The 24506-nt window shown below is 41.2% G+C and overlaps 1 protein-coding gene across 9 annotated transcripts in view; it reads right to left on the minus strand.

The window, feature by feature from the left end:
• GRB10 (growth factor receptor bound protein 10) overlaps window positions 1-24506 on the minus strand; it is a 267426-nt gene that overhangs the window by 48675 nt on the left and 194245 nt on the right. For all 9 annotated transcript variants that reach the window (XM_061590044.1, XM_061590039.1, XM_061590042.1 and 6 more), the window contains 4 exons: window positions 20489-20604; window positions 16137-16211; window positions 9034-9171; window positions 1829-1939 (listed from right to left, as the gene is read on the minus strand). In XM_061590044.1, the coding sequence (XP_061446028.1) occupies window positions 1829-1939; window positions 9034-9171; window positions 16137-16211; window positions 20489-20604 (440 nt within the window). The remainder of the gene's footprint in view (window positions 1-1828; window positions 1940-9033; window positions 9172-16136; window positions 16212-20488; window positions 20605-24506) is intronic.

A 24506-nucleotide genomic window follows, 5' to 3' on the forward strand; every position in this document is an offset into this window, starting at 1 on the left:
GAGAGCTCTCCCTCCTCTCTGCCTTCTGAAGAGGAAGAGTAATCCGAGGCTGACAGGAATCCCAAGGCTGTAGGTGCCTGTTTACTCATCACCCTCTTATCCCCTTGCTTACTTCTATGGTGGTGAGAGGAATGTGTGTCTTTATTTTATTTTTATTTATTATTTATATCCTGCCCTTCCTCCTAGCAGGAGCCCAGGGAGTCTTTAGTGCTGCGTTTCTGTTTCTCCTTGTGCCTCTTCCCATGATTGCTTTGGCAAACAGGAGAAGGGGAGGAGCAGCCTGGGGATGAGGAGGGGAGAGGGGGAGATGCTGCTAGACGCACCTTCTTTTCTTGTGTCCCGATGTGAACCCATGCTTCCTCTTATGACACATAGATCTTAAACTGGGCTCTGCCCTTGCCTGTACCCCCGAGCTCCTGACTTGATTATCCACGATGCCCCTAACCCATGATAGGAATTTGGGGAAATCCTCCTGTCCTGTGAGGGGAAAGGGGAATCTTCCAAACAGCCTTTACTCACCCCCTCCACGTGGCGCTCAGGCGTCTCTCCTGACCGCCGGCAGCATGGCGAAATCTGCTGCTGCATCGAATTGCTCTGGTCCCCTTCTGAGAATGTGGTCATGTCTCCATTTGTAATTGCAGGCGGGAGGAAATTCAGAGCCCAGCCGACCCTGAAGTGGGGGTGGGGAGGGCCTGATAGCCGCCAAAGGCCAACAGCGCCTTTTTGCTCTACGCGCAGGCAAATGGAGGCCGCACCTCATTGCCTCCTCCTCCTCCGTTCTCCTCTGCCGATCAGATGGACACTGAAGTGGCAAGGAAAGGAACTGCGCCTGTATGTGCTGCACACAACTGCGCCTCTCCTTTAATTGAGCGGGCGCAAAACGCTATCCAATGCTCCACTGCCTCGTCGCGGGCCAGATGGCCCTCTAAGTGTTGCCCTGCCCCGCCCTGAGCTAGGTAGCTGGGGAGAAGTGGGGAGGGAGGGGAACAGACAGAAATAAAGTATCAGCGAAAGAGAGAGACAAGGAGAAGAAAAGGTGGAGAGAAAGGTGAGATTTTGGGGTGAATGAAAAAAACTAGAAACTAGCTGGATCTTAGGGAGCCCAGCCGGACCCTGACCGTCCACGACAGTAGGCAGGACAGGCCTGGGAGAGAGTGGGATGGCTCCTCCCCCTGGGTGAGATAATCTGAAGACTGCACACCAGGGGGAGGTGCCTCCCAAGCGGCAAAATGCCCTCCAGGAACCACTGGGGAACAAACTTTTTCAGCATCCTGGTTCAGACAAGCCATTAAGCAAATCCTTGGCTTAGCTCAGCATCACATGACAGCAAAAAGGACTGTTGGGAGCACAGCAGCTGTGAGCTCCTCTCTAGTAGCTCGCACATTGCAAGGTCCCAGTAAGCCATTGCTTAACTTACCATGTTGTGTGAACCAATCCAATCCAAGAGACAGTACTGGAAAGCTAAGTTTGGGGTTTCTAATTTTATTACCCCATTCCCCTTGCAGAAGGAGCATGTTTCTCCCAATGCATCTTAATCTACTGTAATAGGAGCAGCTGTCATGGCACAAATATATAGCAGGTAGGGCTACCACTAGCTCCACTCAAATCATAAAAGAGATCTATGTTCTATTTATTTAAATTGGATAAATTATGTTGAATCATCTTGCCCAGTTAGGCCTGCTAAAAGCTAAAATCCAGAAGATAACTGAAACTATTATTTTAAAATAATAAAATAATTATAAAATAATAAAAATCACATGATAGACCATAAGGAGTTTTAACATCACCAATTACAAATACAATTGTCTACTCAAACATAAAGAATTACCTTTATACAAAATCCAAAATCTGTAGGAGCATTGTAGAGCTTCTTGCCTGCTATCAATGAGTAAATATTGCTATCTTCAAGGTCGGCTAACAACTGCAGATGTCTTGGTTCCTATGGGAATAGTTGCAATGATTAAAGAGATAGCATTTAAGTCACTTCAGTTTGTACATTCTCTGAAAGTAAAAGTGCAGCCACAAGAGGGCAGGGAAAATACACTAAAAGGTTTTGATTCGTCATTTATATTGCAACACATAATTGTACAAAACCATAAACCACCAGGCATCCAACATGGGACACAGTGATAAAAACATCAGATATTTTGGCTTCAACAAACTGATCTAATATCTGTAACGGAAAAGATGGCTGCTGAAGCAAGTTGCTAGCTGCAAACCCTCTTCGGTGATTAGAACTAAAACCTTTCTACCCGCTACGAAATTCAAGTAAGTCTAACAGAATTGTTAACTTACCTTCAAAGGAAATCTTTCTGTTCTATTTATGCCAACGGGCAATGGCAAATGGAAATATAAATCCTTGGCGTTTCTTCAAGAGACATTCTGACTATTTAACGCTTAGTAACCTTGGGTGTCTTCCGGGAGTTGATTTAAAGGACTAAAATATCTTTCTTGGCCTTGGAATGTGAGTTATAACAAACTACAAAGAATCTTAGGAATTTGTGGGTAATACTGTTAATAACATAATAGCATTACAGAAACCATCTATCAAGTTGGTAAAACAAGTGTCGTTCTCAGCTCTGAACATTAGAGAAAACCACTTAATTGGCAATGGTCCTAACAAGGCAAAAATCTAAAGACCTAGGCATTACACTGAATTCTGACGAACTGTTACCTACATCCAGAAGGAAACAAGCCAAAATAACTCAATTTTATTACCCAAATTCTAACAGTTTAACCAGTGCAAATCACAATAAAATAAACCCCAGGGGTGATAATAATGAATCTTCACAACATGATAATATATCTAATAACTGGACTTTAACTAATTTCTCTCTATGGCACCAAAATAAAGAAGAGACTGGTTTTTTAAATTTGGCCCAAGTACTTGATGAGGTGGAAGATGATCAATTCTCACTGCAATTCAAGTCTGAGCTTAATAATTCTGCAACAAGTACATCTAGCTCGATGCCGCCACTTGAGTTCTCAGAATCCTATGAGACAAACAGACATAGCTCCCCGCTACCATTTACGCATTTAAAGGAGCCAAAAGCCTCAGAGTCTCTTAATTTTAGTCTAGCAGCATCGAATGAGTCCTGGTGCCAGGAGCGGTCTAATTCATCAACCCATGTTTCTGGGCTAACAGCAGATCGGAATTTGACGACAACTCCCTTTACTGTCCAAAAGGGCTCATCTAACAAAAAACCTATCCCTCCTAATGAAAGTTGGTGTCAGGCCATAACTCAATCGTTAACTCTGATTTCAAGCTTTGTAGCCAAATCAAATTCTCTTCTTACTACTTTAATTCAGTTCCTTGTCAAAAAAGACTGCTTTATGAAGGATGAAGTAGAAATTCCAAATACAAGGGCTCAAGCTTCCCAAACAACTCGAAAAGATTTTTCCCACCTGCCAGGCAGAATGAAGAAAAAGAGGAATTATACTTCAAAACAAATCAAGAAATCTAAAAATTTAAAACTATCAAAAAGGAGTTCAAAACGTCATATGAATTTTAACAAGCTGTTTAATTTAATAGATTCTCCAAATACTACTAGATATAGTCCTAAGGAAGAAAAAAAAAAGAAAAGACAAAAACAAAAACAAAATAAAAAAGATCAGAAAATCCAAAATGGTAAATACCAACAGCTCCTTAACTCCTATGTTACTTCCTATGACAGACCCTCACAATATCAACGAGAATATAACATCTCATTCCAGCTTAGAAACTACATCACATGTAGATTCGAAGCAAGTTGATAGCAAAGTTCAAGTTAACCGATGTCATAAATCTTGGAATCTGGTCCTTAACCCATTTAAAATTGCAATATCGAACTTCCCGAAACCTAACGGCTTTTCATCACAACGAGAACGCAGAACTCATCTTTGGCATATAATGGAAAACATAATGCCTGGTCTATTTAAGATTGAGGACATAGTTCGGACTCAGTATCTTTTTTACAACTATACGACGGCCAGAGCCTTAGTTACGTTTCATAATAAAAATTCTGTTAAAATTATCTATGGAAATAGACAGATGTTCTTAGACCATGACCTATTAATATCGAGAGTGTTTGAGAATACGGCTTCTCCTTTGAGTCTTATCTCATCTCAACCCAAAACAGCGAAAGTTCCCTCACCAAGTATGTTGGCCCATACAATCCCAAAAGAACTCAAGCGACAACAGGTTGACTTATCATCCACTAATGAACCTAAAGCTCCCTATATAGGCCTCTCTGATCCTCATAACATGCATTCCCTAGAGGCTGATACTAATTGTGCGGAGTTAGACTTTATACCAGAAGAATGCCATCTTCTTGAAACATTTGCACAACTATCGGCAGAGGCCCAATTGGAAATTACCAACAGATTTGAAAACCTGCTTACTGAGTTGAAAAAAAAGACAAAGACCTTGGACGCTAAAGACCTGTTATTGGACAGGTCAATCACTGTTGATCCTTGGGATATATCCAATCCATTGACAATCGACATATAAAACAGATTCTGATACTTTTCTTAGAACCCAGTCAAAGGATCCTTTTCATCATGCACCCTTAGCTCCCATACATCCAAATAGTACTAATCTCTCGTCATCCCACTGTTACCCGTCACAACAAAAGACGAACACGGACGTCGGTCATTTACCCGAGAAAAATGAAGAATCAAATTGTAATTATCCTCGGGTCATCTGACAAAGAACTGTATCTAACTCCTCCCAACTGAAGTTAGTCTCTTGGAACGTGGCGGGCTGGAAATCAAAGGCTAATGATCTGAACATCAAGAAATTTTTAACTAAATTTGATATTATTTTTTTACAGGAAACTTGGTTAGAAGGCGATATGACTTTAGATGGTTACTCATCATATTATATGGATGCTACCCCTAGTACAAAGGGTGGCCGCCCGAAAGGCGGCATCTGTACATTTATATCTACAACAACTAAGGCTGTAACCATTAAGACAAACCCGCTATCTGAATTGGCTCTTGCATTAATTTTAAAGTTTGCACATTTCTCTTTACTATTGATTAATGTTTATTTATCCCCTAGCCATGATAGGAATACTGCTACAAAGAAAATGGAGGTACTTGAGAACTATATAGCCAACTTATCTTTTCTCTACCCCGAATCCCAGATTATTTTAGCTGGTGATTTTAATGCGAGGGTAGGCCCGTCGGACGATTCTCTATATAATAAATACCAAATGATAGCATCCTCTCCAGATCTCATGCCCAATATTCCTTTTAGACAATCGCAAGATGATGGCATGAACTATGCTGGTCTTTTATTAATGCAGCTTACGGCCAAATCAAACCTAATACTTTTAAATGGACGTATCAACGGTGACTTGAATGGTGAACTCACCTTCTTATCGCCTAGAGGATCCTCTACGATTGATTTAATATTTGTATCCTTAGAACTATTTCAGCAGGTGGCTAACTGTAAGGTCACAAATCGATCAGAAAATGACCACTCTCCACTAACTACAGTTTTCTGTTTTGACAAGTACCTCTTACATTTAAGGCGACAGACTTTCATATCTGAAGAAATGATTATACGCCCAGGCAGGGTGAAATGGGCTCCAAATATTGATAACGAAATAACTGCTAGATTAAATTCACCTGAATGCCAACTCATTAAGGAACAAATTTTGTTTTGCTCCCAATCAGATGACCCGACTCAATATTTTCAACATTTAACATCTAGGCTTCAACAAACTCTGTCAGTCAACTCTAGGCAAAAATCAACTTGCCCAGTTTATAAAACCAAATCGTGGTTTGACCAAGAATGTGTAGCAAACAAAAAACATCTTATGGCCATTCATCAGACATACAAATTAACTCGATCCTCTGAATCTCTACAGAATTATTGTATAGCGAGAAAACAATTTAAACAACTAATTAAAAAAAAAGCATATAGAACAAAGAGATATTTGGCAACGTTTGCTACAGGCCTCTAAATTGAAAAATTCCTCTACTTTCTGGCATTTAATAGCATATCACTGGCCAAAACCTTATGTCAAACCAGACTGTTTTATTTCTTCAACTGACTGGGAAAATTTCTTTGGAAAAATATACCAGACAGGACATGGCCCGGAGGACACGTCGCTCTGTAAGCCAAATGAAGTTCCAAGTTGGCCCCCAGTTTCTTCAGATGAAATATTTGAACTTATAGCTGAGTTAAAATTAAATAAAGCACCGGGCCCTGATAATATCCCCTCTGAAATATTTAAATCAAATGCAGCGTGGTGGGCTCCTGTGCTTGCAGCCCTCTTCTCATATATTGATGCCTCAATCCAGATTCCTGATGATTGGAGATCAGCAATCATTATCCCTATCCATAAAAAAGGCTCTTATTCCGATCCAGCCAACTATAGGCCCATTAGCTTGCTTAATATAATTAGCAAGCTTTATGCGGCCCATCTTAATAAGAAACTTACTATGTGGATAGAGCAAAATGATATTTTAGCACAAGAACAAGCTGGTTTCCGTAAAGGACGATCTACAATAGATCATGCCATTGTATTGCACCATCTGATTTCAAAATATACCACCAAACATAGTAACGCCTTATATGTGGCGTTTATAGACTTAAAGATGGCATTTGACTCAGTCTCTAGAACAAGGCTTTGGAAAAAAAAATATAATCTAGGTATAGACAGACGTCTGTTAGCCTTAATAAGAGGCCTCTATGAAAAAACATCCCTCCAAGTCAGATGTACTAATATGGGTCACCTCTCAAATCCTATCTATACCTTTAAAGGGGTTAAACAGGGATGCCCTTTAGCCCCCCTTCTATTCGATATTTACATCAATGATGTGGTACCCAAATTGGCCTCTATACTATTGCATCCCCCTAGACTAGCAGGTGTCTCCCGTTTTTTACTTCTATATGCGGATGATATAGCACTAATGTCAAGGACTCCCATCGGTTTAAAGCGTCTATTAGCTGCCTTAGCCTCTTTTTGTACATCAGAATTTTTAACTATAAATTATTCAAAAACCAAGGTTGTTGTTTTTTCAAAAAGGAGACCAAAACATATTTGGCGTATTAACGGCCAAATAATTGAGCAGGTAAAGAATTTTAAATATTTGGGCCTAACCTTTCAAACTTCGGGATCTTTTAAATTACAGACTAACGCAGCAGACTTAAATGTAAAAAGATCAATGAAGGCGCTATTAACTTTTTTTTTATCAGCGAGGTGGCCAATCTTTTCCCTCAGCTCTTAAAATATTTCTGGCGAAAATTATCCCTCAACTTACATATGGATCCCAAATTACTGTTTCGGAGAAATTTACGATTTTAGAAACTATCAAAAACATTTTTATGAGAGCCACTCTTGCCGTTTCAACCTACATACCCAGTTTTATTTTGAGGTTAGAAACGGGACTTCAATCTATAGAATCACGTATCTGGGCTCTCAAAATAAATACACAGTTAAAATTGATTTTTGACCCAAATGGTCTTTCCCCGCTCATTTTACTTGATGATTTTAAATCAATATGGAAAATGCAAATTTTAGAAAAAAATTCCAACTTGTACCAATTTCTCTGTACCAATAATTTTAGAAATGGGACTAAATTCAGCTTGAACAGCCATCTTCCAACGCATCAAGGACAACGATTTTCAACATCATTTGATGCTAGTAAGAAAACATAAATACAACCCTAGATATTTTTCTCCTATGCCTTATTTAGCCGATTTAACACTTCCCAAACATCGAAGGGCTTTTACTTTGGTGAGGATGAACTCTCTCCCTTCTGCCCTTTTGGAGGGCAAATTTAATAAAATCTCCTATAATGAGAGAAAATGCCCCTGTGGCGACGGAGAAATCGAATCTAATGTACATGTTTTATTGAGATGTCCTTTTATTACGAACTAAGGAAACAGTTAATTTCCCCTATTTTAGCCTCTTTTCCAGGCAGACCAGAATTTTTCTATATTGACTATCTGCTCGGAGATTACTCCCCCCAGATTACGTTTAAAGTTGCAAAATATGTCGTGGCTTCTATTTCTTCCAGGAAAGTTCAGGTCAAGGCTCTGTGAATGTTTATTTTAATATCTACCTCTTGTTGGCATATTGTTTTTACATGTATGTTTGTATCTGGTCTATGACTGAAATAAACTATTGATTGATTGATTGAATATCTGTAACATTTCCTTGATGTTAAAGTACAGTATTGGGTGTTTTAAAAACTCTACTCAACTCCCCCCACCCCCAGTTTACTTTAGGATACATGTTGCCTTTCCCCACATGAAGCATACACTTCTGTATGAAGCACTCACATCTGATGAGGTTCTGTTGCTCTAAAGGCCTCACACTTCAGAGATTCATGCTGGCAATACTACAAGGCAGGGCAGCCTCTGCCACAGAATGCCCTCCCTCAGCTTTTTAAAGAAAAACTTTGAAGACCCTTCTGTTTCAGATGTTCTTCTCTAGAATTAGCTCTTTCATTTTGTTATGTTTTTTAAACTGACAAAATGCAAACGATGAACTGCTGCCATTTGGATACTTGGATATTTTTATTAAGGAAATATAACACATTTCTCATTTTAAACAAACTGGTTTGCTTTTCAAACTGTATTTCAAACTGTGAGCTGCCTTAGGGGTCAATGCCAGAAAGATGTGTTGAAATAGAAAAAAGGCCCCATTGGTTAAAAAAAAATTCTGAGCAATGGATAAGATTTTTGAAAAACGTAAAACTTAACACTCATTTCAACATCATGAAAGAGAAGTGTTCCAACCTAAAATGTTCATTTTAATGGGGCTTGTGCAGAAGAGCTTCCCTGTGGATGATGATGACTATTTATATCCATACTCCCTCCTGAAGGAGTGCAGGGTGGAAAACACATCTATGATAAAAATCTTTAAAAAACCAAAAACATTCTAAAAACAATTAAAAACATTATCTCAACCAGTGATCTCAGAGTTACCAGGAAAAGTGTCTTGTAATTGTGCCCAAACATTAATTAAAAAAAATAGAAGGAATGTCTTAAACGTGTAAAGCCTAAGTTTGTTAAACTAATCTAAGCAAAATTACCTTTGAAGACCCTTTTGTAGAGCAATAAAGTCCAGATCTCCTCAGACAAGCATACAGCTTCTTCCACGACTTCCTCCCCAGTTCTTTCACGTGCAAAAATCCTTGGATTTCAGGACAGCTACTTGAGTTTAAAAAATTCTGTTGGAGATTAAATGAAAATGCTGTAATTATACAGAGCAAATAAGAGCAAAAGAAATAAGCATGAGGCTCTAATTGCTTATTGCATCAGATAGCATTTGCCTGGTGGAAATTCAAGACCTGTGAAAAGTGCCACCTTAAATCAATAGCCCAATACTTCAGTAGAGAAGTCACATTTTTAGTGAGATACTTTACCGTTATTTCAGCTGAATTCATTGGGAGGTTAACTATAGACTGAAATATGGGATAGTGGAATAATTAATATGATATATGGGAAAGTGCAATCTATGGAGTTACAGAAAACAATTAGGGATGGTGCAATATAACTGAAGGATATTAGAAGTAAATTGAATTAATTTGTTTAAATTATTAAATTTCTGGGATTTTTGCAATATGTAATATTTCTAAATAGGAGAGGGCTATACAGTAATAAAAATGCTATGCAGACAGGTTTAAATAAGTATAAAGCATCATTAGATATAGATATGGATGCTCTGGAGGATATGAAAAATATGTTTAAAAATGAATTTTAAAACTTAAGTGATAACGTCAACGCTTTTGAAAAAAAAGATTAAAATTGAAAAAATAAAACCACATGGAAGTTACATACCCTTGAAGAAAGATTTGCAGAAATGGAAGCAAATCAAGAACGAATAGATCATGAGATAGGAAGGTAGGAGTACATTATGAAATAAAATCAATTATGGGGAAAAGAAAGCTGAGAATAGATTGCACTTGGTAAAATTAATGAACAGAAAATAGATTGATTAGCAAGTTATGTAGAAGAAATTGGGAACGGTAAGAGATGCCTTTGTATTAAGGTAAGAGGAATGAAAGAACACAGAAGTTGAAGCTTTAGATTTAAAATCTTTCATAGAGGAGTCATTAGTTTTACGATCAAGACCACAGAATGTAATGACTAAATCAGCACATAGCCTTAACACTGTAATATCACGTAAGAAGAAATTAAACAGGGACATCTTATCGTGTCTGTCTCTCTCTCTTCAGGAGAAATAGTAATGAACCTTGTGACAGAAATCCCCAATATAAAAATAGATGGGATATTGTTGTTATGTGCCTTCATGTTGATTACGACTTATGGCAACCCTATGAATCGGTGACCTCCAATAGCATCTGTTGTGAACCACCCTGTTCAGATATTGTAATGTCAGGTCTGTGGCTTCCTTTATGGAATCAATCCATCTCTTGTTTGGCCTTCCTCTTTTCCTACTCCCTTCTGTTTTTCCCAGCATTATGGTCTTTTTTAGTGAATCATGTCTTCTCATTATGTGTCCAAAGTATGATAACCTCAGTTTCATCGTTTTAGCTTCTAGTGATAGTACTGGTTTAATTTGTTCTAACACCCGGTTATTTGTCTTTTTCGCAGTCCATGGTATGCATAATGTTTTCCTCCAACACCACATTTCAAATGAGTGGATTTTTCTCTTAACTGCTTTTTTCACTGTCCAACTTTCACATCCATACATAGAGATCGGGAATACCATGGTCTGAATGATCCTGACTTTAGTGTTGAGTGATACATCTCTGCATTTGAGGACCTTTTCTAGTTCTCTCATAGCTGCCCTCCCCAGTCCTAGCCTTCTTCTAATTTCTTGACTATTGTCTCCATTTTGGTTAATGACTGTGCCAAAGGTATTGCTGGTCTTTAACAAGTTCAATGTCCTCGTTCCTGGTGATTTGTTTCTTCCAAGTATTTTAAGAGCAGCTTTCACCTCATATTCCAAAAATGGAAATTTTCCTTACCACAAATTTCTATTTGCAGATAGGGCTGGAGGACATTCCTGGTAAGGGATGACTCCTCTTACTGGTCATGACAGGCAGGTCTAGAAACTTCTTAGTCTCTTCTCCAGGGGGAGCAGTTGTCCCACCCTCCAGACCGAGCAAAAACTCAACCCAATCAATGCCAACCATGCAGACATTTATTAAGCAGACGCCTGTACAAAGTAGTAACTAGGAAAAGATAATAACCAGAGACAAAAACAGAGAACTGGAGAAAAACTTCACATGAAATGAGATACATGCAGTACTAGACATCGTGTGAAAATGTAAGACACTAGCAGAATGCCTCAAGCCCCCAACCCCTCACTCCAGAAGGCCGTAGCAGAGGAAGGAGAGGTGGGTGGAATGTCCTCCAGCACTATCTACAAATAGAAATTCACGGTAAGGAAAATTTCCATTTTTGCTAGATAGGGCTGGAGGACACTCCTGGTTAGGGATATAACAGAGCAGTATAACACATCCCCAGGGTGGGCTTCCTCTGTGTGAAACTAGTGATTTAACACCTTGCTACCAAATATGACGTCGGCTGGGGAATAGGAATCTATTTTATAACGTCTGATGAAGCTGTGTGGAGAGGCCCACGTGTCCCCCTACAGATATCCATGATTGGGAAACCGCCCTTGCATGATGCAGAGGCAGCCGCCCCTCTAACAGAATGTGCTGTGATACCCGCTGTAGGGTACAGGCCTGATCTATGGCCGCCCTTAACCAGCGAGAGATGGAAGAGGTAAATACCTTCTTCCCCTTAGAGTTCCCCAAGAAAGACACAAATGATGATTCGGGATGTCTAAACTCCAGTATGCAGCTCCCCTAACAGCAACAGGTGCCACCTACGCTCCTGAGTGCAGGAAGGAGATGGGCAGAAAGATGGCAAGTCCATCTCCCGAGACCTATAAAAAACTGATGTGATGGCCACCAAAATACTGTTGTCTAAGTCAAGGAGTTCAGAAGGCAGGTGGCCATAGGCTCTAAGAGTGAGCCTGTTAGTGCCGACAAGATCCAGTTTTGGTTCCAGGCCGGAAACTTGTGAACCGTCGGCGGAGAAACGAGAGCCACCCCTTTAAGGAAATGCTTAGAGAAAGCAGTTTGAAGACAACAGGGAACCCCCCCAGACTAGAGAATATACTACTGAGGGAAGCTGCCTGGCACCTGAGGATAGCTGCACTAACCCAGGAAAGCCTGAACACTTCTGGACAATGGATCCACCAAGATTTTTGAGCACCAGCTCAAAAACACCATCCAGGTGGTAGAGAAACCCCTAGACTGTTTACGTGAGGCCAATAATATATCCAGGACTTTCCCCAAAAAGCCTTGTCCCTCAACCCGATCCGCTCAGCCTCCAAGATGTCAATCGTACACTCCATTAATTGGAGAGAAACAACTACCACTGTGGCTCCCTCTAAGCCGGGTCTGGAATGGACACCCGAATTCTCACCTTTGCTGGAATGGGATCTTGGAATGGAAGCAGAAGCTGCTGAAAGGACTGGGGGACGAACCACAACCATCAGTTTATAGCCCAACACCCTCATGCAATTAGGTCAGAAAGAGCATGCCCAATGAACACTGGTAAAGTTTGTTATTTATACATCAGAATGGTTTGACTTTATTCAAAACTCTGAGGCAGAAGCTTCTGCAGCTAGATGCAGCTTCTCATACTTATTTGTGCTGGCAGACACTTGCCATGTCATGTAGACCTGTACAGTGCCAACCATCCCCATAATCAACTTTGTTTAAAGGGACATAAAAGACTAGAAGGATAGGGACTGATTTTCCTCTTGATTAAACAATATAGAAACAAGCATTTTCTGCTCCCTGATTCTATTAAACTGATCCTCAGACCGGGATTATCTGTGAAAGAGAGGAATAAAGAAATTTATGTTATATTTAACACATAAATGTAAGTGGACTGCCTTCAAGCCCATTCCGACTTATGGCAACCCTTTGGTTGTGTTCATAAGGTTTCTGTGGTAAGCGCTACTCAGAGGTGGCTTACCATTGTCTTCCTCTGAGGCTGAGAGACAGTGACTGGCCCAAGGTCACCCAATGAGCCCCACCAGCCACTGCCCCACACAGTCTCTCACTGAAAACATACATTTTAATTAATACTGAACTGCCAAGGCTCAGGCAGAAAGAAAATAGCCTCTGAGGTTGAATGGTCCATTATGTACAATCCAAGTTACACCTATGGTATAGAAAACTAAGCTCTTCCGAAGCTGTGTATACCGTAAGCCAGTATACTGAAACCCTGACAACACAGAGGCAAATGTAACTTTTTCCATGTCTAAGGATATAGCCTCATGAAAGTAGAAAAAGAGACAAGCCCATGTTTCACTTTCATCCACTGGGACACACCATCTTCTGGGGGGTGCTCAGACTCCACAAGGATTCTGACCCATAACAACCCCATGAATAGGGCCTCATGGAAAGCAGCACTCAGAGGAGGCCCATCATTGCCTTCCTCTGAGGCTGAGAGGCAGTGACTGCCCCTACACCACACTGGCTCTTAATAAGGTAATCATCCAAATTTATTCCAAACTGTGGCTACTGAGATGAGCCAATTGTCCTTGCAAATACTACCACATGTAAGGGTTGTGGGCCTTCTCCTGGGGGGAGGGGGTGTAATAATGTTTTGAATCCTCAAGAAAAGCTGAGGGTTTTCCATTTATATACTTTCTGACTGTGGCCCCCTAGAGGAGCCAACGGGCTCTTCTGCTGTTGTCAAGGCAACGCTCCCTGGGCCTACCTTTTCAGGCCTTTAAGAGACAGAATCAGCTCTCTAAATGTCTCAGCCCAGATTACTCATGTCCCTGTCTGTGCTGAGGAGAAAAATCTAATGACTGAAAGCAGAAAGAACAGAAAAAACAGAGGTAAAAGGAAGTTCTGAACAGAGAGAAGACCCAACCTTCACAGGCCGCAGGCAGGGCCGGTCCGGAGGGTGGGACGACTCCTCCCCCTGGAGAGGAGACTATGAAGTTTCTAGACTCTGCCTGTCATGACCAGTAGGAGGAGTCACCCCTAATCAGGAATGTCCTCCAGCCCTATCTAGCAAACTTCTGGTTCTTCATAATACGGTTCCTCCGTGAATGAATCTATCATCCTTGCATCTCTTTTATAGAGTTCTTCAGTGTATTGCTTCCATCTTCCTTTTATTTCATCTAGGTCAGTCAGTGTGTTCCCCTGTTGATTATTCAATGTCCCTACCCTTCATTTAAATTTCCCTTTGATTTCTCTAATCTTTTGGAATAGGGCTCTTGTTCTACCCTTTTTGTTGTAGAGAGAGAGAGAGAGAAGTGAGTTAGCAGACCTATGCCCCATGAAAGAGAAAATATAAACTCCAAAGCTGCTATTAAATGTAGCAAGAACTGAAATTGGACAGTTATCGATCTGATCATGCTTTAATATATGCTGTATACTAAATCCAGCACAGTAAAGGTAAAAGTGAAAATTGGAAACTTTGGCTGCAATCCAAACCCCAGATATGCCGGGCTGGATATCCCTATGCTGGCGAAAGATCCCTGTGCTGATGTAAGAGATATCTGACAGAGATATGCCTGGTGTAAGTATCAAAAAGAGGGCATGACAAAGGCAGACAAGTCCAGATTCAAATTCTGTTCATTTCATGAACAAGCCTCTACAACCCAGTGCAAGTTAAACTGACAAAAGTGTGATGCAACTTATAATTCTCCATAGAATTGACATGGAGGTCCAATCCTCAACACCCAGGCCCCAGCTTCACCTGCCAGCCATACAAACACTGGCCTGAATGTGCTCTCTGGATACAGCGTAACTCCAGTGAACCAGAACACACCAGCATCAGGATATAAAAGCAGACATTCTTCAGCCTCAGTTTACGTCTTGCCTCTCGCAGTGCGACATGCAGTACACTAGTGCCTCATGTGGGGAGACCCAGCACAAGCACTGGGCACGTTGAGCAAAGTTTGCTCCCCAGAACTGGGGAACACACAATGCCATAATGCAAACACTTCTCCCCCACAGGAGAAAGAGAAACTGTGCCAAAAACAGTCCCAAGGAACAGTTGGAGCCCAAACATAAGGTCAGTATGGGAAAGGAGGGAAGACCTCCCTGGGGGAACCCCAGCACCATACCCATCTCCCACAAAGATGAGTGGGCAGAAGCAACCCCCACTCCCGGTGTGAAGAGGGGTCCTCCACACAATCCCGTATACCAGGACAATGTGGAAGCCCTGACTCTTGTGCCTCATGCATTCAGCCCTGCCCCTCCACTGCTATACCCACTGCTGAACAATGGCACTATTGTTTCCATGCAGTTGCCTGCCCTCCAATGCCCATGTGATTACAGCACCATGGAGCCCCTTCCTTCTGCTGAGTGATCATGCCAAGAGCCCTGCCTCCCATGGCAATACCAGGACCAAGAGCCACCACTACTAGTCCAAACAGAAGCAGAGACATGCAGAATAAAAACAAAACTTTGAAATGCATTCTCTGTGTCTCATTTATCCTTCAGCAAGTTCAGACAAGTAATTCACACTCCCACCAGTAGGGAACACTTTGCAGAACTTTCCCTGCAACACTCTCTGATTCTGTTTCCACAGCTTCCATCACCCCTGCAACAGGATGCTTATACCCACCAGAAGAAAGTGAAGTGCTGTTCAGATCCTGGAAACAAACTGAGTGAAAATTCATTTGCAAAATACATGCACACACAGCAACACACACTCAGCGCATGATCTGTAGCAGAGAATACTGCAGAGCCCTGGGGGACAAGATGTCAGGCCAAGGACAAAATAACTATATTATATTTTTGTAAGCATCATGCTTTCCATGAACACTTCAGTGCAGGTTCATGGTGGCAGCGACAGTGGCTGAAGAGTTTGTGGCAAGTGGAGTGAGCAGGCAAGGTGGGCAGCTCAAGCAAGTGAACTGCAGCCGTGGTGGCAGCAGTCAAGGGTGGCGGGAGGTGTGTGTGCGCGTACATGCATGTATATGTGTGTGGGGTTAGCACAAGAAGCGCCTAGTTAAACATAAATGCTGAAATTTACTAAAAAGCTAAGACAAGTATCACTTTAAATTCAACACTGTGTTCATAAAATGGCTAGCCTTCAAACATGTATCTGCCCACAATATGCTCAATAACAGATTTTTCTTAGCATGGAAGACTAAGACTAAGCTCAACTTTCAGCATACCTGTAACAGTTGTGACTGTGGAATGTTGCCATTTGACTGCTGACACCAAGCAACCATTTGCTCTGGAAAAAAGTTCTGGAGAGTGGAAGGTAGAGAGAGAAACATTATGGCATTAGGATGCATCTAGCCTCTTCTGCATACAGACTGAAATCCTCTAAACTGAGGTAGCCAACACAGTGCCCTCCAGATGATGTTGAACTACAATTCCCAAAATCCTTGACCATGCTGCCCAGGACTGATAGACAGAGTCCATCAAAATCTGGAGGACACGAGAATGGCTACCCCGCTCTAAAATGTTCCAGAACAACTATGGGAATCAATTTGTCCATGGACAACAAAGTTTTGTGGCATTTTAAAAACTGAACAATTTATTATGGCATAAGCTTTCATGGACTAGAGCCGACTTCATCAGATACATAAGGCATTATCCTGAGTTGCAGGTATGGGTTACACATGGTTGGGGGTGGGGGGACTGTAAACATTGAGGTCAGATGGAAATGAAATGGTGAAGTACAGGCAGTGATAATCAAATTATTAAGAGTGATAATTAATAAATCAGCTGCTTGTGATGACACAGACAACCTGGTATTGGTACACTACTTAACCCATTTAACATGATTTAAAATTGGACAAACAAAACCTGATTCAAGACCAAGAGAACTGAACCTGTTGATTAACTGTAAATCAGCAGATTAACATTGCAGTTTCCCTTTGAAACTCCTTTGTTGAAGGATGGCCACTATAAAGTCAGACACAGTGAATCCTGGAAGGTTGAAATCCTCCCCATTGATTTTCAAATACTGTTATTTCTTATGTCAGATGTGTGTCTATTTTTTGCATGAAGGATGGGCTGTTTGTCATATGTAGAATGCACAAGGATATTACTGGTAGATTATTGCATACATCACATTGGAAGATGAGCAGGTGAATGTTGTGGATGACATTATTGTCCTGCTGGCAAAGTTGCTATGAGGACAGAGTTGGCATCTGGGTCTGCCACAGGGTATGGCCCCTAGGGAGCTGTTTTAGGTTGAGGAGCTGTCTGTAAGGAAGTAAAGCCCTACTACCTAAAACAGCTATTCACTGGCAACAACAGGCCATACAACAGAGATACAGACACGGACACATCAGAAATGGCAGTATTCAAAAACCAATAGTAGGATATTTCAACCTCTCAGGACATACTGTAGCTGGCCATCCTTGAACAAAGCAGCTTCAAAAGGAAACTTCTGAATTTCATAACATTTCATGCATGTGATGAAATAGACTCTAGTCCACCAAAGGTTGTATTGAAAGCTGTCTTCCACCACACAGCATAGTCCAACTGTGCAGATCCCTACCACAAAAAACTCACCCAGCTGGAATTTGGGGTAAGGAGTGGGAGAGAAATGACATATTGCTTTCTAAGGACCTGGATAATAACTGGTCCCATCCAGGTTGTGTGGGGTCATGGTGTTTCCGTTTAAACATTACAGCAACCATGGGATGACCTCACATAAAAAAGAGGCTCCCCACATGCCTGATTCAGCAGAACATCACATCTTCAGCAGCCAGAATGATTATAACAATACTGGGCAAAATCCAATGTTGCACAAACAGATTTCTCTTTCCTCTCCACCCCCTGCAGCCCTCCAAATCTGCTCTTCATGGTCTCCCAATTCTACGGATCAGAGTTGTTGGGTTTGCCCCTCACTTCAGCAGAGTGGCTGCTCCCCTGACTGATCTTTGCAGGAAATGCCAACCCAACTGAGTTCAGTGGTCTGATCAATGCCAACAGACATTTGATACTTTAAAGTCCTTGTTAATTAACTACCTGATTTAGAAACTCCAGATTTTTCTGCATTTTTTTTGTCCAAACTGACTTCAGATTTGGGAATTGGAACTGCCTTGATGCAGGCTGACTCAGCTGGAGATTTACACCCTGTTGCTTATCTCAGTAAAATACTTTTGCCCAGAGAGTGTAATTTGGCTACCATTGAGAAGGAGTGCCTAGCAAGTTGGTGGGCCTTGCACCATCTATGTCCATATCTGTGGGGGCGGCATTTTCAGTTGCAGACTGATCACTCACCACTCTGCTAGCTCTCCAAGATGAAAAACTCGAATCAAAAACTGTTGAGGTGGAGTTTAGCCTTGCAAGATTTTGATTTTACTGTGAACACATCAAAGGGCGAGACAATGTTGATGCTGATAGCTTGTCTCAGGCCTAGGCTCCAGATGACTGATTTTATGGCTGTGTTGACCTATGCTGTAGATTTGGACCTGATTTTTGGATTGACCCAAATGTTATCTTTTATTAATTTTAGTCATTTTTCTATGTCTTTTTAGAATGCTTTTTGGTTAGCAATTAATAGTCCTTTTCCCTCTTTTAATGTTTTTCTTTTTTGAATCAATGCTTTTTATAGCTTTAAGCTAAAGAGGTAGCCCAACACGCTTGGGATGCATAAAAAAAATTTCTTTTTACTATTAAACTGTTTTAAGGTTTCTTTGTTGGTTTATTTTCTAATCTGTGTTTAGCCAAAGATGAAACAGGTGTTAAACCTCTGGTTTCATCTTCTTGAACGGGGAATGTGTCAAGAACGCCTGGTTTGTAAGGTTGTCAACAAAAATGGTTCTGTGGCAAGGAATTGTGTGGGGAACATCTTGCCTGAATTAGGGCCTCTGGGAGGCCATGAGACTGTCACTTCCTACAGCTGAACCCAGTTAATTAGGCAGTGAGCAAGAACACCTGCTTATCAGTCTGAGACTGGGACCTCAAGGCCACAGGCCTGGGAAGGCTGGTGCAGCTTGTGACGGTTAGATGTTAAGGCTCTGGAAGATTTCATTATCAGAATGTCCCCTGACTGGCTAATTAATTCCTGGCTGTTGCTGGGCTTTCCCCCATAAAAACAGAACTAAGATTCTGAGTCTTTGTTCCTCAGTGCCACCTGATGTTGGGGTTCCATCTTCCATCTGCTATCCAGGCTATACATCTCTGGGGAGATGTGGAACCATGACGTTACTCTGCTGGTTTACCTATATTGTGTGAGTATAGATTAGGCTAGACAGATTTGTTATTTTTGCTTGTGAGTTGAACTCTCTGCCTTTTGTATTTTACTTAACCCTTGGCGTGTTTGGTTTAAGGAACTGTTTTGCAGCTGTTATTTTTTGCACTTATATTTTATTTTAATAAAGCTACCTCTTATTTACCAATGTGTATTCATTTCAGGGGGAAAGTGGCTCTGAATCCAGCCCCTTGGCCATTTAGCCACAGACTACCATATAGCTGAGTATTTTGCCTTAAGGCTCCAGGACAAGGAGTGCATCCGTGGCTCGTCTTTTGGAATCCTTGGCAGGTCTATTTCTGGCACTTTGGGTTTCCCCTTGGCTGAGAGTGGCCCAGGTTTAAGGAGTGGTGGCAGTCTACCTACCTTGCAAGGTTGTTATTGGTTGAACTCAACCCTGATAAGGGAGAAATGGGTTGTACCTGGCCGGGATCAATTGCCCTGGGCTTAGGAGTTGACCCCATGGTGAGAATGTTGAACATTTTTGACAGCTGAAGCAACCACACTGGTTCATTTCACAGAAATTACTTAGAAGGGTACCTACACATTTTCACAACTTTCTTTCTAGGAGGGCCAGAGACATTTTTAAAAAAGCTCTGGGACCCTTGTCTGGGGCATCAGTGAAGGTCAAGTTGGTGACCCCCACCTTAAATGGTATTATTCACCTCACAAATGAGGAACAAGCTTTATGATATCTAGAGCAATAACCATTCAATGTCACATGATCAGGAAAACCATATAGCTTGCTTTGAGGCACAAAGTGATGATGACATAGTGAATTTATGAAAATGCCATCTTGTCTACACTGATTGCCAGTGGCTCTCCAAGGTCCTTCCAGCCCTTCTGAGATCTTTCCAACTGGAGATGCCAAGGATCAAACCTGGTACCTCTTGCATGCCAAGCATGTACTCTTCACTCTATACATGAGCTATGTCCCCTCCTCAAAGAGGTGGTGGGGTACCTCCTCACAAGGCTGCCTTCCACATGACCCTGAGCACAAGCTGATGACAAAGTATACACAATAAAAAAAGAGGAAGTAAAGGCTGTAGGAATCCTCCTTTTGTAAACTAGCACAAGGAGTTAGTGTTATTACAAGGTCTTCTGCTGGGAGTTATTCTACACATATCTTGTAAGATTCTTATTATGCTATACCATCCTGGGCTCCTTTGGGAGGAAGGGAGGATGCAAATATAATAAATAAATATAAACAAATATCAAGTGTTTTTAAAACCATACTGTAGAAACCACATAGAGAATACATATTTTATTTCTTGGACTACATATTTTATGAGAAAACAATAGGATACTTACCACAGGATTCTTAAAGAATTCATATTTTGCATAGTTCTTCCTGAACAAAAATTTACTTTCACTTCCCATTGTAGACTCAACTTGAACAACAAGTTCATGATCTTCTAAGCACCTCTCTATAAACAGAAAATAAGATCCAAGTTTTCAAATTAATTAATGATCAGGGAGTAGGTGCATGTGCGTCTATATGTATGTCTGTGGCTGTGTGTGTGTCTGCACAAACTATGTGCATATAAAGGATAGAACAAGAACTGTGTGCCCCATAATGCATCAGACATTCCCTTAAGGCTGTGTATTGCAAAAGAAGATTGGTATGCCCATTATTTATCTTCCTATTGAGGATTTGCTGTTATGTTTTCAAGGAATTCCAAGGTTTCCCAGAATACAGATTGAAAACCTTATATAAAACAGACCACACCTCAGATGTTAGGAGACATTTCCTTCTCTCCTTCCCCCTTTCTAGGAAAATACTAAAGCAACAGGCCCCAAAACTTCTTTCTGCCTGCAAAGTGGTTATATAAGTGCTGTTACCTGTTATTTCAGATTGCAAGTTTGGTATTGGATGAGATGGTGTAGAGTTAATGGGGTTATTCTGCTAACCACAGTTAAGAGATATATGACATCAGGTGTGGGACAGGTGGGTGTGGTTTGGGGTAAATGGTCCTATTTGGATATTGAACAGTGGGAGATCATATTGCCTTTGTCAACCTATTTTTGGCAAAGAACGTGTCAATTTCTTAAGTTATCTCAAATTTGAAACCCAGAATAAAAATGCTAATGCAGTATGTTTTACAGAACCACTTGGGTTGCATTCATCTGACTTTTACTCAGAGCAGACCCACTGAAATTAATATACTTAAGTTAGTCGTGTCCATTAATTTCAGTGGGTCTACTCTCAGTAAGTTAGTTGAATATAACCCATTATCTGGAAGCCACACAGTGAAAACTTCCTAAGTGCATTCTTCTTTACAATTACGTGCTACTTACCACAATATTCACAGGAGGATAATCTATCAATAGTTACAGTAATAATCATGAAATCTAACCATGTTCAGAGGCAGTATAACTCAGCAGGAGACAATCGACAGGAAGGGCTGTTGCCTTCAGATACCAGCTGGCAGATGTCCTGGAGGCATCTAACTGGCAACTGTGGGAAAGGATTCAGGACTAGGGGAGAAATGTAGTCTGTCACAGTTCTCAGACGGAATGGGACTCAGTCTGTCCCATCTGTTTCCAGGTATACTTTTTAAGATGAGTACTACTTATCAGGTGGCCTTCAGGTTCTCTGCTACTTGCACCCAATTCCATTTTTTCTTTAAAACTTTTGAAATAGCATGTCCATCTGCCCACAGCCCCAGCGGCTAGCACAAGAGGTTCCTTGCCACTGGGTGCGTTGAATGAACATACAGCAAGTCTCCCTGACAGTGAATGGACTTGATGACATTCCAGTGCTCTCAGGGAAAATGGTATGGAAAAAACCATCACTGCCCCCATGTAAACATTGGGGACAGTTATATTTTTTCTGTATAATTCCCCCTCAGACTGATGGAACTTAATCAAGCCCTGATGCTCCCAGGGGGACTTGTTCCAGGTTTATTCAAGGTGTGCGGCAGCTGGATACTCTGCTTAAGAAGGTTTAAAGGGGGAATATTTGGGGGGGAATGTAGGCAGTGAACAACCCTAGGACCACCTCACAATATAATCCGCTCAAATGCAGATTCTGAAGTGGATCATTGATTCAATTTGGATCAAGATCCACCCAGATCAGATCAGGTGAATTTACCTTGGAATCCAATTGGGGCAGATTCCTCCTCCATTCCTATGCAGGACTAGATTGGCCTTATGTCCTTGAGTTACAAGGTCTAATCTTGCTGGAGATGTCAGTGATTAAACATAGGATCTTGCACACTAAGTAGGATGTCTTCCTTCAACTCTAAGAATTTTGAAGTTGTTCCCTTTGCATATTGTGGCTTATACATTTTTTTCTATCATCAAGGCAGCTGGAAAGTACAAGGGGGTCAGAGCTCCCCTGGCCTTGCCACTGCCCCCCCCAGTGAGCAGCAACATCCCTGCCAGGAGGTGCCACTGTCACTCTGCTATTCCTCGCCCCTCATGCACTGCTGTTGATTCAAGGGATGTGAAACCAGAATTGATTATTTGCAACTAGGTATGTGCCTTCTCCAATAGAGAGTGTTATGCTAGAGGTGATAATAGAAGCTTGTGGAGTTTGGCCTGAAATACTGATTTTAGGTACATATTCTCTTTAGGATAAGAAACCAGTTAGTTGCCATTTAATATTGAGATTTAATCCCCTGCTGCTGGACAACTTGTTAAGCGAAAATATGATGCCTGAGCCATTGCTGGTTACTTCACCCAAGAGCAGTGAAGATGCCTACCTTGTAGCAACTCCTTGGAGACAACAAGTATCTGCCCCACCTTGAAGTAATTGCCTTGGATACCAAAAGGAGTAATTTTGGACTACTACAAGCTATGGTTCACAAGAATAGTATGAATTCTTAGCAGCAGCATTTTGGATTAGCTACAGCTAGAAAGCTATAAATACAAATAATTAGGTTCACTTGGGGTTTATGGACGATTACCAGAATAAAAAAAAATTAAACAAAGACCATTTGAAACCTGGTGGCTTTCACACATTTAAATAGCAGGTAAATGCTAGTCTGGATACTCAAACAACATATGAAACTGTCAGGTGATTGATCCATTACTAGCAGCACTCCTCAGAGGTCTCTGGCAGAATCTTTTCCTACCCTGCTACTGAGATACTGTAATTTTAACTGAAGATGTTTGAGGACTTGTCTCGGAACCATATGCATGCAAGGCATGTGCTCCATCACTGAGCTACGGATCTTCCTTATTGTGGCTAGATATTTGTATGTCAAGTCCCATTTGGGTATGTAAAATATCGGTGCTAAAAATAATTCTTCTGGCTAACTTTTTCACAGTATAGGAGCCTTTCTGGAAAAAGGTTAATCAATGTTACAGCTTCCTTAGACACATGTACAAGGGACTCAGGAACTGCTAACCAGTTTTCAGGTCTTTCCCAGGAGGAAAGAAGATATATTAATCCTCCTACAACAGAAGAGCAACTTGCAGAAACACTCCTGTAATATAAATCTCTTGCTCATTTATTTGTAAATTCTAAAACACAAGTGTCACACCATCATTTGATCCCTTCCTTTTTATTGTCTTAAAAATTGAACCTCCTTGGACCCCAAAGACTAAGACCTCCATGGAACCAGAAGTGTTAAATAACCACAGCCCAGTGGCAAATATCCCTTTGTTGAGCAAAGCGCTCAAGAAGGTAGTGACGGTCAAATTGAAGAGGCATGCTCAGAGGAGACTGACTATCTGGATCCAGATCCTCTAAGTAAGGAACAACAAAATCTGTGAAACAAGACAAAAACTAATCATGGTAGATTTTGCATTTTGTTCATGGAACTATCCTTCTGATTTGTTGTTGTTATGTGCCTCCAAATGGATTAGGACTTATGGCGACTCTATGAATCAGCTACCACCAATGGCATCCTGTCAAACTAATCTCATCTCTTTTTTTGATCGGGTCACTAGCCTAGCAGATGGTGGAAATGCTGTAGATGTCATCTATCTAGATTTCAGCAAAGCGTTTGACAAAGTCCCCCACAACCTTTTGATTAGCAAACTCGTCAAATACGGACTACATGGAAATACTGTCAGGTGGATTCACAACTGGTTGGAAAACTGTACTCAAAGAGTGGTCGTTGGTGGCTCTGCTTCGGACTGGAAGGAGGTTTCGAGTGGAGTGCCACAGGGTTCTGTCCTGGGGCCAATACTCTTCAACATTTTTATCAATGACTTAGATGATGGGGTGGAGGGAAGCCTTATGAAGTTTGTGGATGATACAAAACTGGGAGGGATAGCTAACACAATGGAAGACAGGAATAAAATCCAAAGGGACCTGGATAGACTAGAAAATTGGGCTGAAATTAATAAAATGACATTCAATAAAGACAAATGCAGG

The sequence above is a fragment of the Rhineura floridana genome, chromosome 11, assembly GCF_030035675.1.
Source record: "Rhineura floridana isolate rRhiFlo1 chromosome 11, rRhiFlo1.hap2, whole genome shotgun sequence".
In the NCBI taxonomy this organism is placed as follows: domain Eukaryota; kingdom Metazoa; phylum Chordata; class Lepidosauria; order Squamata; family Rhineuridae; genus Rhineura; species Rhineura floridana.